The sequence below is a fragment of the Oryctolagus cuniculus genome, chromosome 11 (genome assembly GCF_964237555.1).
Source record: "Oryctolagus cuniculus chromosome 11, mOryCun1.1, whole genome shotgun sequence".
NCBI lineage: Eukaryota > Metazoa > Chordata > Mammalia > Lagomorpha > Leporidae > Oryctolagus > Oryctolagus cuniculus.
In genome coordinates, this window is record NC_091442.1 from 42,231,959 (window position 1) to 42,251,410 (window position 19,452).

A 19,452-nucleotide genomic window follows, 5' to 3' on the forward strand; every position below is an offset into this window, starting at 1 on the left:
GAAGAGAGAGAGAGGTCTTCAGTCCAATGGTTCACTCCCCAAATGGCTGCAAAGGCCGGAGCTACATAGATCCGAAGCCAGGAGCTTCTTCCAGGTCTCCCCTGTGGGTGCAGGGGCCCAAGGCCTAAGGACTTGGGCCATCTTCTACTGCTTTCCCAGGCCATAGCAGAGAGCTGGATCAGAAGAGGAGCGGCCGGGACTAGAACAGGCACCCATATGGGATGCCGGTGCCACAGGCAGAGGATTAACCCACTGCACCACCCAACTAATGATTTTTGGTTTTGAGCCTATTCAGTTGAGTATAGCATTCCATTTCCAAGATACATGAAGTAATTTGGCTTCTTAATAAAATATACTGAATGAAAAGTTCTAAAACACAAGTTTTCTTCCTCTGGAATGAAGAACTCTCACCTATAGGATATCACGGAAGGGAGTTACCCCACATTCCACACTGATAGTTATTTTAAAATTCAGTGCTTTAATATAAATCTTTATACTTCAAGGTAAACATGAGAAACTTAATTCAGTCTTTCAGATTGATTCAGTTTGTCTAACTCAGGTTTAAAAATTATGTGAATATCTTAAGGAGTTTCAGCAGATTTCTCAAGAATTATATACCACTCTGTTGCTTCCAGTGGTGTCTTTCACATATTTGACGATGTGGAGCACTGAACTGTTAATTTATCTCAAGAATGCGCACTTAGGCTAATTTAAGAATATATACTTAGGAGCCGACGCAGTGGTGCAGCAGCGCAGCAGGTTAACGCCCTGGCCTGAAGTATGCTGGCATCCCATATGGGTTCAAGTCCTGGCTGCTTCTCTTCCCATCCAGCTCTCTGCTGTGGCCTGGGAAAGCAGTAGAGGATGGCCCATTGGGCCCCTACACCAGTGCACGAGACCTGGAAGAAGCTCCTGGCTCCTGACTTCAGGTTGGCACAGCTCTGCCTGTTGCAGCCATCTGGGCAGTGAACCAGCAGATGGAAGACCTCTCTCTCTGTCTCTACCTCTCTCTCTAATTCTGTCTTTCAAATAAATCAAATAAATCTTTAAAAAAAGAATATATAGTTACAGTTTCCATGTATATATAATTTTAATGTTTATAAAAATCATAAGAATATTAAAAAAACTTTTAAAATTTCAATTATACTTTTCAGCTCCAAAATATCTCTTTAGTTCTTTTTAATAAGGTTTATGTCTTTATTGCTGTTCTGTGTTTAATTATTCATTCCTTTAATTCTTTAAACATAGTAACCTCTAGCTATTTGAAAATATTTTTAATACTGGTGGAAAGTCATTGTGTAGTAAGTCCAGCATCTGGGCTTCCTCAGAAGGCTTTTTATTGATTCCTTTCACATATTTTTGGCTTATTTTTTTGTGTGCCTTATTTTTTTCCAAAAACTAGGCATTTTGCTTAACAATGTGAAACTCTGAAAATCATATTCACCCTCTCCACAGGCTTTTGTTGTTGTTTCTTGGTTTTCTTGTTTAGTATTTTTCCCAAGCTAATCATGTAATCTATGATAGGATGCCCCTAAACCTCTGCATGATTAGCTTAGTACTTGCCTAGTGTTTGGACAGAAATTTCTTTGAAGAAAAGAGATGGAATTTTTACCCTCTGCTGAAGGGTTTTGCCTGTCTTTTGGGGCATGTCTTCATTGCTAAGATAGGCAGTTTGCCTTGGTTTTCACAAAACCTAATGATCGGCCAAAGGTGAGCATCTACAGTCTTCTTAGATATTTCCTGACCATGTGTACAGCTCTGCATATATGTGTAGCCTTCTAAGCCTCTAGAAGCATATTTGTGCTTTTTAAAGCCCTCTGTGGACATCTCGTCCTCTAGGTATTTCCTGAGGGTTGTTTGGCCAGCTTCTTGACAGGTATTGCTGCCTCAGGGAACTGCAGCGCTAAACAATCACCAGTGATTGTTCTCAGCATCATACCCATCTCCCAACTGCCACATCAGGGTTCTTCCCACCAAGTTACCTAGAATCATAAGACAAATGCAAATCCGCCTTTGTTCTCCAAGATTCTTGCAATCCCTGTGCTATTGATAAACTGTCATTATTATGGTTTCTCTGGCTCCAAGGGACCTCGGGATGGGAAGACAGAGGGAACTCTGGCCTATCATACAACAGTACTTAACTAGATTTTAAGTAGTTACACTGTGCCCAGCCTGATAATATGCACCAAGGGATCTCAGAATAATCTAAAGATAAAGGATAAACGATCTAGCTTCTAAGACAGGACTAGGTAGCAGCATAATTCTGCAGTAATCAAATGATACAGAGAGTAGAAATACTAGATTTGGTGAGAACGAAGGGAATGAGAACCAGATAAGCAAGCATGAAGAGAAGGAGTACTCTGACAGAGAAACAGAGGCCAAGTATGACAAGGTTTGCCGATGGCTTTTTCCTAAACACCCTACTCCTGTACAGTGTTTGCAAGCAGCCCCAGCTTAGTTGTCCTTGTAACTAGTCCAACCCCAGAAACTAACCATGCCTTGTGTCTGTTCACCTCTCCACAGCTCCCCTTCACTGATGGCCTGTACCACTTCTATCACAATGGCCTTGCAAAGGCCAAGAGAAGACGCAGCCTACACCACAAGCAACAGCTGGAAAGAGACCCCAGGGTGAGTTTTTCCTGGAAACCTACCTCCCAATCAACTGCCACAACAGAGGGGGTGTACAGGTAATAGGCAGGGGATTTTGAAGTAAAGGCATTTGATGCACTTTCATAGGCCATGTGTATCCTTTGCAGAGGGCCCCATGGACTCTGTCAATAAATAATCTGAGTTCTCTTTGTAGGGCTTGGGGAGGAAGAAACAGGGTAATGTCTTTACTGGTTGTAGTTTTGTGCATGTTTGTGTGAGGATTTCAGTTTGCCTGGGAACGTGTTTGCCTCGTGATGGAGGGGAAGATACCAAGCAGTTTAATGAGTCATTGTGTGGAAGGTTTATACTGGTGAATCCACATGCTCTGAGGAGGTTGTCCTTGCCCCATATCATGAATGGGAAAGTGAATGGGCCAGTAAGCGATCAGTTCACAGCAGGCAGTAGACTTCTCCGAATTCGTGTGTGGATGTGGGCATGGGAGCAGCTCAACCTTTTTCTCAGTCTGTTTTCTTACACTGATCAAATTTACCCCCACGCCTCAGCTGTCTTCTTGATGCTCATGACCCTAATTTTATCTCCGATTTTTTTTCTTACTGGTGGACTCCAAGTCCCATTTCCTCTTCCTCTTACTGCAACTTCCTCCAGTGCCACATGTCATCTCAGCCACAAGGCAGCAACTCTTCCAGTGTTGCTGCTCCCTGCTTTTCAGAACACTTTGATCATCAGTGACTCCTGCCTCATCCAACCCTGCCACCATCCCCACATACCTGTGCGTTCATCCTGTTGGTTAGATTCTGATTGTTCTCATGTGTCTCGCTAGGAGGGAGAGTGCCAACCTAGACAAGTTTCTGTCTATGCATTACTCTCTATGCATCTCTTCCCAGCCCTTTTGGGGAAGAGCTGATGACAAGTGGATCGGCTATTTGAATTAGAGATTTGCACATAAAACTCTTTTGAGAAAATGGAATCCATAAATTTGTTCTTGCAAAGCTTTTCATGTGAACATCTCCCTGGGTTTAATTTGAGCTTTAATTAGGAATGCAAATGACACAGGCTCCCCAGCAGATCACCAACTGACCAGCCACAGGCAATTTTTTCTTTAACTCCTCAACCCAAGAGTTCCCACTTTCTCTGTAGTGGAACTCCTGCTCTAAGCAGCCACTTTACCTTTGCTTTTACAGGAAGAGCCAGGTTGCCTGTGCTGCTAGCCAATGCCAAGCCTTCTTCAAGGGTCTGAAGTAGAAACTGGTACCACTACCTAAGGGTGATAGCAGCCATGCTGCTGGTTGTACAAATTCATTGCCTGAGAATACCCTGGGCAACCAGATGGATCTGGTCTATTTCATCTGTGATTCCAGGATGGACATCAGTAGACATAGGCCATTCTGGTGCACTATGACACTGGTCGCCCCTACACTGCAACCTGCCTCATGATCTTTCTTTCTTTTTTTTTATTTATTTTTTGACAGGCAGAGTAGACAGTGAGAGAGAGAGACAGAGAGAAAGGTCTTCCTTTGCCGTTGGTTCACCCTCCAATGGCCAGTGCGCTGCGGCCGGCACACCGCTCTGATCCGATGGCAGGAGCCAGGTGCTTCTCCTGGTCTCCCATGGGGTGCAGGGCCCAAGCACTTGGGCCATCCTCCACTGCCCTCCCTGGCCACAGCAGAGAGCTGGCCTGGAAGAGGGGCAACCTGGACAGAATCCGGCGCCACGACCAGGACTAGAACCTGGTGTACTGGCGCCGCAAGGCAGAGGATTAGCCTAGTGAGCCGCAGTGCCGGCCGATCTTGCTTTCCTATAAGCAATTATTTTCCTTTGATTTAGAGGAAAATTAATTTATTTATATGATAAAAGTTTATTTCATTTTATTTAAAGTTCCACTGATTTTTCTTCTTCAATGGCTAAAGGCATTGCCTCAATACCACTCAAAATGAAGCACATAGAAGGAACAAGGAACAGAAGGAAAGGGATACTTAATAGGCTTAGTCTAGGAAGGAAAATTGAAGAACAGTCAAAATAAAAAACAGTAAAAAATAAAATAACAAACAATTAAAATTAAAAAGCTGCAGTTTGGGCTGGAGAGGACCATTTGGATTTTGAAATACAAAATCCAAATGCATTTCAAACCACTAGACTAAGGTTTTTCTCACTATAGCACTTCTTGGCACGATCTCTAAAATGCTGATCCTTGAAGCATAGAGAGATGTTTTCAAAAGATGAGAAATTAGGATGGAGTCGGTAAAAAAGATCAAGGACTGGTGATTCTAATCACTTGTCTTTTCATCTCAAAATGCTACCTACTGGCGCTAAGAGAGGCATCTGTCCTCACTGTGTTACCCACTGTAAGTGTCTTCATAGCCAATTAGCTCTACCAGGTAGAGGTAACTGCCCGTGAAAGCTGACAGAAGGTAGCAGGGAAACGAATATCCTAAGTCCCCTGTATCTTGTCTCTGTCTTCTCAATCAAGATTAAATGTCATGGAGATTGTCAGTAATACTCATTCCAGGAAAAAAATAAAGCACCAGTATCTCATAATTCTTTGCAAAAAGTCATGACCGCCTCATTAAAAATATTAGATTAAGGCATGAGTTCCCTTCACGATGTTCTTGTGGTTGACTGATTTGGGCAACTGCTAACAGCAATATACAGCGGTGACTGTTCTTCAACAAAAATCATTGACAATAAACAGTTCAAGAGCAGTAATATAAGAATTCTTCCCTGTGGATGTACAGATATTAAACAAGGGGGAAATATGCCTAAGTGTGAGATATGCCATTTTGAGGGCTCCCAAGAACATTCAAACAGATTGAAAAAAAAAAAAAAAAAGTCAATAAAAGTACAGAAAGCAAAGAGGAAGGGCCAAGTACCCAGAGGAATTCCCGATCTAGACTTGCAACTATTATATATTTGCTGCAAATTATGCTTTGTGAACCAAGAGTTGAAGGGCAGGTTGTTTCATCAGTCCCCCGAAGCGTGTTTTCTCCTTGACCTGCCAACTTCAGCTGTGCTTTTGACCTCAGCTTCCTTCTTCGCGTCTGCCCTGCTTTCTGGCCTCTCTTAGTTGCTGTCCATGAGTTTGTGAAGAGGAATACAAAATCCAAGGAAGCATGCATTTAACGTAGGATGCTCTGAGCTCTGAGCTGCTACAGGCACTCAGAGCTGGACCTACCTAGTAGTTTTCTAGCTGAAGAAACTGCCAAGGTCTGCCACCAACCCCAAGAAACAAAGGAAAAAGATAGAGAACCAAAGTAGCTTGTTTTGTTTTGACTTCAGAACAAAAATTTCAATAATGTCTGTCTTTCACTTAGCACTTAAATTTTATATTTAGGGAAATAAGAAAAAACTAGAAATGGACCATAAAATGCTATTTTTAATGTGCTCATTCTTTTTCATCAGTATTTAGGAAATAGGTAAGAAAATAGATTCTGGTGTAAACTGAAAGGTATTCTCTTTACAGTTCACTTTGTTAAAGATCAGCTATATGCTAAAAAGCAAAAATTGTATCTTATTTATTTCTCTGCGTTCATTGCCTGGTGCAGTAGTGAGTACTTAGTAAATGTTCAATAAATAACCGTCATTGAATGGATGATTAATAATTTTTCCTTAGGATTTTAATCCATGAAACGGTATTGTTCTTCCTATCTATTTCACATTTTTATCCTTATTCTAAAATGTGCATCCATTAGGAAAAGACATAAAACCTCCTCCGTTAGGTACATTCTTAATTGTGGTAAAGAGAACCAATTAGCATGTCATTACTTCCAAGTCTTTATGGAAAATCAGTTTTTAAAATTCTAAGGTCTGGGGGCCGGCCCCGTGGCTCACTTGGTTAATCCTCTGCCTGCAGCACCATCATCCCATATGGACGCTGGGTTCTAGTCCTGGTTGCTCCTCTTCCAGTCCAGCTCTCTGCTGGGAGGGCAGTGGAGGATGGCCCAGGTGCTTGGGTCCCTGCACCCACATGGGAGACCAAGTACCTGGCTCCTGGCTTCGGATATGCGCAGTGCCGGCTGTCGCAGCCATTTGGGGAGTGAACCAACGGCAGGAAGACTTTTCTCTCTGTCTCTCTCTCACTGTCTATAATTATACCTATCAAATAAATTCAAAAAAAAAAAAAAGAAGAAATTCTAAGGTCCAACATTACTGTATGTTTGTGACCACATTCACAGTCAGTACAACTACCGAAACAAATATTATGTGTCTGGAAAATTTTTGATAGCTAAAATAATTTAAAGACTCAAAGCTGGAATGAAATAATAAAAATAAAGCTGCCCCATCAGCACTGGGATCAAGAACAAATATTCACTGCCCAAAACCTCTGTGATATTTGTTAAAATTTATTTAGAACAGCGTCAACAGATCTTGAAGCGACGCTTAATTATGGTCCACAGTCAATATCAAAACCCAATCAATTCTACAAGTATTTGAAAAGCTGCTGGAGAGCAGATTTATTTAAAGTAATATTTGTTTCACAGTCTGTCAAGCCATACTTACACATTTGAAATAGAGTGTTGAAATGAAATGGGTTTTAAAATGTGAAGGACTGACATTGTTCTATGAGAAACACACAGGTTGTATGGAAGTCAACCAATTGAATAAAAAATAACCCCAACTTCATTGGTTGAGAGAAGTTATATTTGATTCAGGAATCACAAACATTCGTTTCTTTGGCTCAGCAAGTTTACTGGACCGTGCAGCTGTCTTTCAAAATCATTTTGAAATCCATTCCAGTTTTACAAGTCAGAAACTTTTGTCAGTCCAAGAGAAGCTTTCCTTGACTCTCCCGTCTGGGAGAGTGGATGCTGTTTCCTCTGTGCTCTTTGTTTGAAAACCATGTCATTCCAGCTTCTTTCTCACCCAAATGTTTCTATGTGTCTAATCATCATAAGTGGCAACCACGTGATGCTGTTTTCATCCACTTAGTCTATTTTCATCCCCTGTGGTTTTATTCTTGAACATATTGTGGCATTTTCAAGATATTTAATAACCCTCAAGAGTTAGTTTTGTGGGATAATATAATTACTTTGAGGATCTTGTAGAACTACAGCATCAGAGCAAAAGAGAACTTTTCTGTTATTACTGGGCATAAATCATGTAATTTGTTTGTAAAAATCTGAGCTAATCAGTGAGCCAAGTTTTCTTTGTCCATGGGATTTAATAATACAATCATCGATACTATTTTTTAAAATGGATTTATTTTCATGGTTGAAGCTCAAGGGGTTGACGGGAGCTGGGACTGATTTGTGATTACTTCAGGTACTTTTCTGACAAGACACAGTATCAAACTCAATAATATAGCTGCAGTTGGTAAAGGCCTTCTATATCTGCACATAGACTCAGCTCAGCAATGTTAAACATAGGTGAGATGAACAGTGTGAGCTAAAAAAGTCCACGAAACTCTCAGAGCCATAACATAGCAATGTAGTCACAATCTACACTCTGGAAAGAATACTGGGATCTCTGCAGTTCCAAGCAAGCAATGCCTTTCACGTACTCCTCCCGCCAGTTACATAAAAGTTTGTCACAAACTCTTAACTTCCAAGTCTTTTCAAATACTTAGCATTAGTCATAATCTTTTATGGTAATGACGAGTCACTGCTATGTTTTGTGGGCAAACTTTTCTTTCCTTTGATTTATATTACTTAAATGTTTGATTACTTAGATTAAAAGTTGGGGAAGAGAAGAAAAAGGCACAGTTATCCTTTGAAATATCTACTTCCAAATGGAAATTTTCCTTGAGGAAAACCCCTCCTGCACTTTTTTCTTTACCAAACCTCTCTCTCTGGTGGATAACTAATCAAATTTGAGATGCACTCTACTTACCATCACAGTGAATGCATGGGATTCACTGTGGGTTGCATAAAGAGAGAGAGAGACTAGGTGCTTTTAGTGCCCTTTTAAAAGTATTAAGATCCAAGGAATAGACTGTTTTATTGTTTTGATTGTACAGATTTATGGGTACAGTGTGATCATTCCATACATGTATTCATTAAGTGATGATCAAATCAGGTTAGTAGTTAGCATTTCCATCCCCTTAAACTTCTATTTAATTTTTTCTTCATTGATGCTTAAAAGCTGTACGTATCTGTGGGAGGCAGTGTGACACTTCAACAGATGTATACAATATGTCCTGATCAAACCAAAGCAGTCAACTTCCTCGCCCCATCATTACTCCATTCTTTTGTGCCTTCACACCCCTCTCTCCTGTTTGTCACAAAATATATAATAGGTTATTGTGAACTACATAGCTACTCTGCTGTGCTGTACAGCAGTAGAACTTAGTCCTTCTACATAAGTGTGTTTTGGTGCCTGTTATTCAACCTCCCTCTATTTCCCTTACTCCTCCACCTTTCCCACTGCTCATTGTCACCAGATAAGGCTATTTTTTTAGTCCTCATACTTGTTAACTCTAAAATGATGTAGTTTGAGGTTTTGAGATGCTGCTCTAAGAAGTGTAAAGGAATTTCCAACTTATCTCCAAATGTCTCCCTGAGTGAATAAAAGGAAGCAGATAGATTTGACCATATTCTGCTTATTAAGAAACACTGTCATGGTAAATTTGTTGTTAGCATTATAGTGAATACAGTAGTAATAATATTATTTGGTATTTTTGTAGAACTTTCATTCCAGGGGGCAGTCATGAGTGTTCTCTCTCAGAGTCTCATTACTTGATAGCATAAGTTGGACCAAGGGTGGTTCATGATTTACCAAAAGTCCAGTGGTTTGTAAAGGGGTGTTAACCATTTAACACCACTGCACATTGCTACTCTGTCACTGATTTGCATTTTATTTTCCTTGCTCTTCTGCACAAAGAGATTTTCAGAGCAGGAAGAACCCTAGGGAAATATTGTTTTAACCCTTTATCTTAAAGCCATAATTGACGGGGAGAAAATAAAACCTGTGACTCCTCTCAAAATCAAGTCTGGGGGCAGGCATTTAATGTGTTGGTTGGGACACTTGCAACCCATGCTGGAGTACCTGAGTTCAGTTCCCTGCTCCACCTCCTGATTCCAGCTTCCAGCTAATGCAGACACGAAGGGGCAGCAATGTTGGCTCAAATAATTGGATCCCTGCCATTCACATGGGCGATTTGGATTGAGTTCCTGGCCCAGCTTCATTCTGGCCCAGCACTGACAATTGCAGGCATTTGGAAATTAAGCCAGATGATGGGACAGCGCTCTCTCTCTCGCTCTCACTCTCGCTCTCTCTTGCTCTCTCTCTCTGTGTGTGTATCCTACTCTACTTCTATCTCTTAGCCTCTCAAACACTTTTTTTTTTTAAATTTTAAAGTGTTAACTCTGATTTAAATACAATCCAAATGAGGATTGAGATTGCCTACAAACTTGAGATTCTTTAAAAAATTGTTCTCACAAATAATCACTGGGCTTTCTTTTCTTTCTTTCTTTTTTTTTTTTTTTTTAAGATTTATTTGATTTAGTTGAAAGGTAGAGTTACAGAGAGAGATAGAGACAGAGAGGTCTTCCATCTGCTGGTTCACTCCCCAGATGGCCGCAATGGCTGAAGCTGCACCGATCTGAAGCCAGGAGCCAGGAGCTTCCTCTGGGTCTCCCATGCGGGTGCAGGGCCCAAGGACTTGGGCCATCTTCTACTGCTCTCCCAGGCCATAGCAGAGAGCTGGATCAGACGAGGAGCAGCCGGGACTTGAACCAGTGCCCATATGGGATGCCAGCACTTTAGGCCAAGGCTTTAACCCTCTGTGCCACAGCGCCAGCCCCTGGGCTTTCTTGATTTGAAGCAATGTGGTGAAGTGCAGTGAAGTTGTCTCATACGGCTCAGTAATTTGTGTGAATTCACTGAGCTCAGTTATAATTGGAAAAGTAGAAAAGCGTGCTGGGGGGCTCCCCATTCTGCTCCATTTGCTTCTGCCCTATTGTGATCATGCAGTGGCCTCAGCTCCCTGGTGACTCTCACAGAGGTCAGAGGTCATTCTACCTTGGTAAATGAGAGCCTCTACATTTAGATGTAATACTTTTGCTACAAGTTATTTCAAGTGTATAAGCTGACTTCTTCATATGCTTTTTAAACTGTGGGACAGGACCAGGTTCCATTGTGGAAGGGAAATTCCAGTCACATCATGAAATGAAGCATAATCTTGGAGTCTAATGTCCCTAAGAAAATTTTGAAGTTAATTTCAACCATGTATAACTTCCATTTTCCACCCTTTAGAATTCAGTCACTCAGAGGTGTCTTAGGCATGATACCTCCTGCTGACAAAGGCAATTCTTAATAAAAGACAGGCTGTGAGTTGACTTTAGCAGTTGGAGGAAATGTGTAGTGGCTCTAAGGAGAACTGGAGGGCACACCACAGTACCCACTAGAGCTGACACACCCACTTAGCTCAAATTGTCTTCAGGGAAGAAGACAAATTCACATTGGATTCAGGAGCGTTTTCTTGGGGGCAGCTCCATCCATGGGTCAAGTCCAAGTGCATCTGGCAGCACAGAAATGAAGAAAACAGAACCATCATTCTGAGGAGCTTACAGTCTCAGGAGAGCATGTTCTGGTCCACTGTGTTACATGATCCCCCAAGCCGTCCCATTCTGTTCTCACGTTCTTTGGGTTGTTGGCACAAGTCAAAGAAACCCCTGCCAATCCTTCAAGAAGTGCTCAGGCTGATGCTAACATTTCTGGAGATGCAAAGAAGTTCTACTTTACTTCTTGTTCCATAAGCAAGCATCTGCTGCTGAGATCTGGGAAAAGTGAGGCTTACTGCCTGGACAGTGGCTCTCCACAGGGGGTGATTTTATCCTTAGGGAACATTTGACTATGCCTGGATGCAGTTCAATTTGTCACTGCTGGTGGGAGTGATACTCACATCTAATGGGTCAAAGTCAAAGATGCTGCTAAATATTCTGAAAACCCAAGACATCTCCATACAACAAGGAATTATCTGGCCAAGGAAGTCAATGGTGCTGAGCCTAAGAAACCTTGGTGGGAGGGAGCAGCCCTGGAGTTAGCAGCCATAATGTGATTCCTGTTCTGTCTTTGGACAACTTTGTGACCTTGAGCAGATTACTACCTCAGTTTCCTCATCTACAAAAATGGGGTAATAATGGGAATCAGCTCATAGGATCAAAGAGAAGGTCGAATGCATAAGATAACTGAAGCATTTGTCACCATGTCATAGTGTTCTATGACACAACAAATTACCAGGAACATAGCAGTTAAGATAACACAAATATTTATTATCCCACCATTTCTTCAGATTATAAAAGCCGCCTGATGTGGCTGGAATCTCAGCCTAGAGTCTCAGTGAGCTCCAATAAAGATGTTGACCAGGCTTGTCTCCTTCTCATCGAGAGAATCTAGGGAAGAATTTATTCCAAGCTCATTCAGGTTGTTGGCAGAATCCGGTTCCTTGGAGTTGGAGGGCGTGGTCTCCTGTTTTCTTGCTAGCCATTGACTGTTGATTGTGCTCTGTTCTTTGGACCCCCTGTGTTTCTTTCTTATGGGTCCCTCTGTCTTCAAGCCAGCAACACGTTAAATCTTTCTTGTGCTTCCCATCTCCCTGACATCTTCTGCTTCTAAGGGTCCATGTGATTCATGGGACTACCAAGATAACTAAGATAATCTCCCTGTATTAATATCAGAAGAAGAGGAACCTTGATTTCATCTACAAATTCAGATTGACCATGAAATGTAACATAATCACGAAAGCAACACTAGAGGCCAGAGAGCATGGGGATCAAAATTCTGCCCAACCTTTGACCTTTCCAAAAAAGTTGACATGTCTTCTAGGGCCAGGGGTTCTTACTACACAGACTAGCTGCTTGCCCTCCCCCATTCCCCTTCCCTAGACATGGCATCGAACTTGAAGGAGAAAATGTGGATCTGTATGTGCATGACCTTGACCACATTTTGAGACTAAATGGTGAAGCTGAGAGGTGCAAGTAGAGCAGTTTCTGCCTTCACTTCCCATCTGGTAACCAAATTCATTTTCTAGACACCATGCCAAGAGGTCAGCAGGTGCAAACCCCTCAGGAATGATGTGTTTTGTGAGTGACTTGGCAGCCTCAGGAGAAGTGTGGTGGAGGAAGTGGGGAGAAAAAAACAGGGGAGTTGTGTCTGTATCCATACCCTTGCCTCTGGGAAAAGTTCATCTGCCCTAATTCGCTGGTTTTAGCATGCAGCAGGGAACAACTTTCAGCATCTCCTCTGGGCATTGCAGATGTGCCTGGCTTCCCACCTCAAAAAGCTGCTGCTAGTGCTATAATTAACTATTGGTGGGGGACGTGGAGAATTCTCTACTACAGAAAAGCATGGGGAAAGCGGCTAGTGAGTAAGTCTGGCTTATTTGTCCCCTAAACATTGTGAGCGCATTTTTAAATGATGGCTGCTGTTCACACTGCCGTGTTCACTAAAGGAAAAGCAGGAGCGCAGTGGTGGGCATGATACCAGTAAGCCCTGAGATCACTGGGGAGCTTTTGCTTTCTGCATGAGAGTCTAACAAGCCCTACAGAAGAGAAAAGCCATGAGGAGAGAACAGGCTCTGTATCATCTGTATGACATACAGGGCAAAATTTGGGCTCCCAAACTGGGAAAATGCAAATCTCTCCTGAATGGCATCCTGAGGTTCCTTTATCAACCTTCCCCAAATACAGTTGAGAATGTGTTTATATACCTAGCATGCCTTTATTATCTCTTCTGAAAAATAGTGACTTCCTTATGTAGTTGCTTGTTAGTAAACATTTGTTTATTTAACAAGTATTTACTGAGCCCAAACTGCATTCTGGACACTGTCATGTGTACTGAGATACGACAGAGAACAGAACAACAAAACAGACAAAATCCTCCTTCTGTGAAGCTTGTATGCTCAGAAAAATAGGAGAGAAACGAAAGATAGATGAACAAAGAAATTGCATGGCTAATGGTTGAGGTGTTACAAGGATGAATGGAGCAGAGCTTGGGAACATGGTAGTACAGTAGGAAGGGTGTTTCTACTTTATTAAAAGCTCACAGGGGCTGGCTCTGTGGCTCCATAAGCTAATCCTCCGCCTGTGGCACCGGCACACCGGGTTCTAGTCGTGGTCGGGGCGCTGGTTCTGTCCCGGTTGCCTCTCTTCCAGGCCAGCTCTCTACCGTGACCCGGGAATGCAGTGGAGGATGGCCCAAGTCCTTGGGTCCTGCACCCGCATGGGAGACCAGGAGAAGCACCTGGCTCCTTGCTTCGGATCAGCGTGGTGCGCCGGCCGCAGCGGCCATTGGAGGGTGAACCAACAGCAAAAGGAAGACCTTTCTCTGTCTCTCTCTCTCACTGTCCACTCTGCCTGTCAAAAAATAAATAAATAAATAAATAAAATAAAATAATAATAAAAAAAAGCTCATAGGGTTGCCTACTTTGGTAAGATACTTAAGTATAGACTAAAGGAAGGAAGGAAGATTTGCACTTGGGTATCTAGAGAAAGGGCCTTCCAGGAAGAGGGAAAAGGCCTGGAGTCCAGGGCATACTTGATTGTTCTAGGAACAGCAGGAATGCCATTAAGTCTGCAAAGGAATGAGGCAAGGACTACATAGAAAGAGATGCAGTCAGACAGGAGAAATGGAGCAAGATCATGGACAGTGTTATGGGTCAGGGTTAGAACTTTGGATTGATCCCGAATGTGGTGGAATTTCTCTGCCTCTAGGTGAACCTTAACTTGTGGGGTGGGTTCAGCAGTGGAGGGGATAACTGGAAACCAAGGAAATTAGGGTGAGGTGATTGCAATATTCCAGAAGAGAAAAGCAGGTGACTTGGACCAGGGTAGAAATGGTGGAGAGGGTGAGAAGCAACTCCAATGTGTGAGTGTACTGTGAAGCTAGAGTCTTCAAATGTGTTGATAAGTTAGATGAGGAATTGGAGAGAAAAAGAGAAAGCAAAAATAAGTCCAAATTTGTTGTCTTGAGTCACTGTAGACTGGAGATAGCCTATGTAGATGGGCTGGAGGGAGGAGAAATAAGTTATTGGGGAGTGAGTAGATAATTAAAGAATTTAATCATGCACGTTAACACTTGAGGTTTGCATTAAGTTTTCAAGTGAAGGCTCAAAATAAACAAATAAATAGACAAAGGATTTAGGAGGTGATCAGATCTGAGGATGTAAGTTAGGAGTCATCTACATATCAGTAATATTAAGTGTCATGAGACTAAATGAGATTACCTAAAAACTGAGTGTAGATAGAGTAGAAAACTGGGTAGACTGAGCCCTAGAGAACTCTAAAGTTTATAATCCAGGAAAACAACTGGGGAGCTGCACAGGAGTCAGAGGAGTGGCAAGTAATGTAGGAAGAGGATCAGAACTCAAGAGAAGATCCTTCTAGCTAATGAGCCCTACCTCATCTGGATTTTACCAGAGTAACTTGGTCATTCCTACAATTGCTTCTTATTAAACATATTGATTTCTTCACTTTTCTTACCTCTGTAACTTCCTTTCTCAAAGGGTATTGACATTCGATTCGTGGAACACACATGAGTTTATGAATAAAAATGACAACGTAATTTTTTTCAACTTCTCACTGCTGTGCCTGGGTTGGACAGCATGCTTTAAAGCAGGGAGACACGTCTGATGCAGAATGATGAGAATCGAGCTTTTAAGACCTCTAGCCAAGCTCGACAATATTTCAGACCCAAGATGATTCTGTAAGTTGCTGAGCAAAGTTTCTAGGAAACTCTTTGACATGTCAAAAGGAGAATCTTAATTGAGTACCACTTTTTAATTTTAAGAAGTTGTAAAGCCACATGAAAGATCAAGTGTGACTGTAAACCAAGAAGAAACTTAACCCCCAATTAAGCAAAATAAAATCCAAGCTGTGTTAATTTGACCCCAATCCTATTTTCATGGATTTCAGAAAGATAGAGTTCATAAAATAATTCCCTGTTAAAATTCAGACCTATCTAGAAAGTAGTTTCTCACTACTTCAAAATGAATTTTAGTTAACATTCAGCTGAAGGGGACTATAATTTTCTTTTTTGTTTTTAAAGATTTATTTATTTTGAAAGAGTTAGAGAGAGAGGGAAAGACAGAGAGAAAGATCTTCCACTTGTTGGTTCATTCCCTAGATGGCCACAGGAGCCAGGAGCTTCATCCAGGTCTCCTACATGGGTGGCAGGGGCCCAAACGTCTGGGCCATCTTCCAGTGCTTTTCCCAGGGAACAGCATGGAAGTGGAGCAGCCAGGACATGGTGCCCATATGGGATATTGGTATTGTAGGTGGTGGCTTTACCCTATACTCGACAATGCTGGCCCCTATAAATGTTTCTTAATGGCAGTATGAATAAGTGGTTAAAGTAGGTATGTCTATTGAGGTGCAGAATATTCCTAAGATAATGTTATAAGAAGCAAAGGTGGGCTTGAGATTGGAGATGCCTCGGAAAAGCTTTAAGAAACACTCTTACGGCTCTTTTCCAGCCTCTGTAAATTGTTTTACTCATTTTTCCTTTTATGATGCCCATTGGCATGTCTGTGATACCATCCTCATCCATAAACAGGCTTCATGCTCCTAAATTTCAATCAAGGGAATTTTGAAAATGAGTGGAATTGAATTCCTGCCATTTCCAGTTATTTCAGTCTTGTGGGTTCAGGAGAGGATAAGAGGAGTGAAGCTAGGTCTAGAGTAAACAGCAGTTAGGCAAAGAGATTCATGTCTGAGTGACAACCCAGTTGCTGGAGTTTATCTAATTGGTTTGCCATTATCTTTACCAAAGATGCTGTGTTTTCCATCTTCTCTACAGCCAGTATGTCCCAGTTAGCAATAAAGAACTGACTGCCTGAGAGAAAACAGATAAGACAAAAGAATTTTCCATCTTCTATCCCCACAATAAAAAGGGAGAGCAAACCCTCACCCCAAGTGAAAAATTTCTTAATGGATGTTAGTTTTTAAGGATACTTCAGAGAGTTGACCAGAGAAAGCCCCCCAGAGAACAGAAGAAATGTAAAGCAATTAAAACCTATTGTATGGAAAGACACTTAAATAATTGTCTATCAAAGAAGGGCTGGGGAGGGTCCAACATGCTCTCGCGTTCTGTATTAGCCCCAACACCACTGGGTTTCCTTAAACGAACTCTTTTATCTCTCACTCTTCAGTTCCCTCCTCTGCACAGTGAGGAGAGCAGACCAGCTGGTCACGAAAACGTCCACTCTGGTGGGTGGCACAGCAAGTTAAGTTGCTGCTTGAGGTGCTGGCAAAGGCTGAGTCCCAGCTGTTTTGCTTCCCATCCAGCTTCCTGCTAACGCACCTGGGAAGACAGGGAAAGAAGGCTCCAGCCTAGTTGGAGCCATTCAGAGAGTGAAACAGCAGCAGATAGAAGATTTTCTCTCCCTCTCTCTCGCTCTCTCTCTCTCTTGCTCCTTCCCTCTCCCCTCTTCCCACCACCTCCCCAGCTCTGCCTTTTAAATAAATCTTTTCTTACAAATGCCCCCTCAAGTATTTTTTTTTAAAGATTTATTTATTTACTTGAAAGAGTTACACAAAGAGAGAAGGAGAGTTAGAGAGAGAGAGAGAGCAAGAGAAGTCTTCCATCTGCTGGTTCACTCCCCAGTTGGCCACAGTGACTGGAATTGTGCCGATGTGAAGCCAGGAGCCAGCTGTTTCTTCCAGGTCTCCCACACGGGTGCAGAGGCCCAAGGACTTGAGCCATCTTATACTGCTTTCCCAGACCATAGCAGAGAACTGGATTGGAAGTGGAGCAGCCAGGACTTGAGCTGGCACCCCTATGGCCTGTGGGCACTGCAGGTGGCAGCTTTACCCAATACGCCACAGCGCCGACGCCAAGTCCCTCAAGTGTTACTATCTGCGATTCCAGGGGCAAGCTTAAATCTTCTCCAACTTATTAACGTCAAAGCCAGAACTAAAAACCAGACATTCCCACTTGTGATCCTTCTTTTGCATATTTTTATTTTCATGTAAGAAATGGGATTTTTCTTTAAACCAATACTCTGCAGTGTCTGGAAGAGCTACCATTTGTTTGTTAGTGTTCTCATCTTTTAATAGAGAATTTCAAGTCCTGTGTTGTACAAACCAGATCAGCAGAGCCCTACAATGCCATTTCTTGTCTCAAGGAAAATGTTAGATGACAGAGAGAACTCATCCACTTCAAAGATAAGAGCTGTTCTATTGTGTTTCATAAGTTGAATTCTGTGTGAGATTGCATTTGGCAGAGGGAGTGTGGGGATGTGGAGTGGGGAGGGTCGTTCACCTAAAAAAGTTTGAAAACCCTCGATTTCTAAGTAAGTCCTATTCTCCAAACCAGTCAATCCATATATCCTATGAGATCACAAAGTCTGTGCTTAGAGAAGTCAAGAAATAAGATTTTACAAATTGAGCTGGGCCAAGCATAAGCAAAACAGTCACTCAAATAAGAAGATAAATAGCAAAATTATCTTCTGCCTCTATGTGGGGGACACAGGAGGGCCTGAAGAGCACTGTGGGAAACTGGAGCATCCACACCCTGTGGAAAAGAAGCAGATTCTCTGCCTCAGCTCATTGCTTCCTCCAAAACCAGAGGCCCATGCTGCAAGAAGAGCTGCAGATACACACCTTTGTGCAGATTCTTTGATATCTTAAAAAATATTAATAACTAATAGCTAAGACATGAAATCAACCCAGATATCCATCAGTTGATGACTGGATAAATAAAATGTGGTGGATATATATTACACACATACACACACACACACAATGAAACACTACTCAGCCATTAAAAAAAAATGAAACCCTGTCTTTTGCAACAAAATGGATGCAACTGGAAACCATTATGTTTAGTAAAATAAGCCAATTCCAAAAAGACAAGTATATGTTTGCTCTGACATGTGGTGGTTAATATAGAATGCAAAAAAATGTATAGAAACAAAACGGACATCTTGTGATGTGATTGTTGTTTTAGCCCTTGTTTGTACTCCTGTGGAACTGTGGTTTTTATACTCTTGTTGAATATTATGGTTAGTGGTTTACTAACCCTGTGATTATAGAGTGGACTGAAATTATGTTTTTTCAAAAAATAGAATAAAAAAAGGAAGATAGGAGGGGGATTGAGGGAGGGAAAGAAAGCAGTAGGACATTATGGTTATCTTAGATTTATACCTATGAAATACATAAAATATGTTCTCTTTATATAAGTAAAAATTTTAAAATAAATAAATCTATAAAAAATATCATTGACTAAGGCAAAATTTCTTAACATGCTAGCCAAGCTGAAAAAAATAAGTTGGCAAAAATAATCTGTCCATGGAGTCCCATTTTGCAATCCCTATCGTACAATCTCTAAGGACAAGATGACCCAAAATCTGGTAGGACATCTCTGTGACCAGCCCTTGACTCCTTGACTTCTCTAACTGCCAAGGTAGTCCACAGAAAAGTTCCTTCTCAAGGTCACCCCTAAGCTATCTGCTTCTAGCCTTGGTCCACCACTCAGGTTCTGCATTCTGAAACTCAGTGATTCCATCGTCCATGTGAGAATGCTTCAGACATTTTAAAGTAGTTATCCTGCTCCTAGACCTTCCTAGAGGAAACATTTTGGACTCTATGAGATGTTTTAATTGAATTTCTGCTCATTTCCCTTGCCTTCCAGAGCACATCTCTCTGAATATTGAGAACTAAATATAGCATTCAGCCATCCTCTGATGATGTCAGAGTAACACTACACTCTCACTTTCCATATCTTCCTATATTTTGAAAGCTTTTCTTCTACTTAAATGGCCTAAGATCATTTTAGTCCTTTTTGAAAGTTGTAGATCTTGTTATTGACTAATACTGGCCTCACGTTTAGCTAAAACCTCTAAGTCCTTCCCAGATACATTGAAGATCAATCTCTATACTTGGAAACTTGAGTATTGGTCTTAAAACAAAA

General features: G+C 41.7%; 1 protein-coding gene across 1 annotated transcript in view; it reads left to right on the forward strand.

Annotated features, from left to right (window-relative positions):
• The window catches only part of PCSK2 (proprotein convertase subtilisin/kexin type 2), a 314,344-nt gene that overhangs the window by 41,075 nt on the left and 253,817 nt on the right, over positions 1 to 19,452 (forward strand). Inside the window, exon 2 of the mRNA XM_002710961.5 lies at positions 2,524 to 2,628. Within this exon, the coding sequence (XP_002711007.1) occupies positions 2,524 to 2,628 (105 nt within the window). The remainder of the gene's footprint in view (positions 1 to 2,523; positions 2,629 to 19,452) is intronic.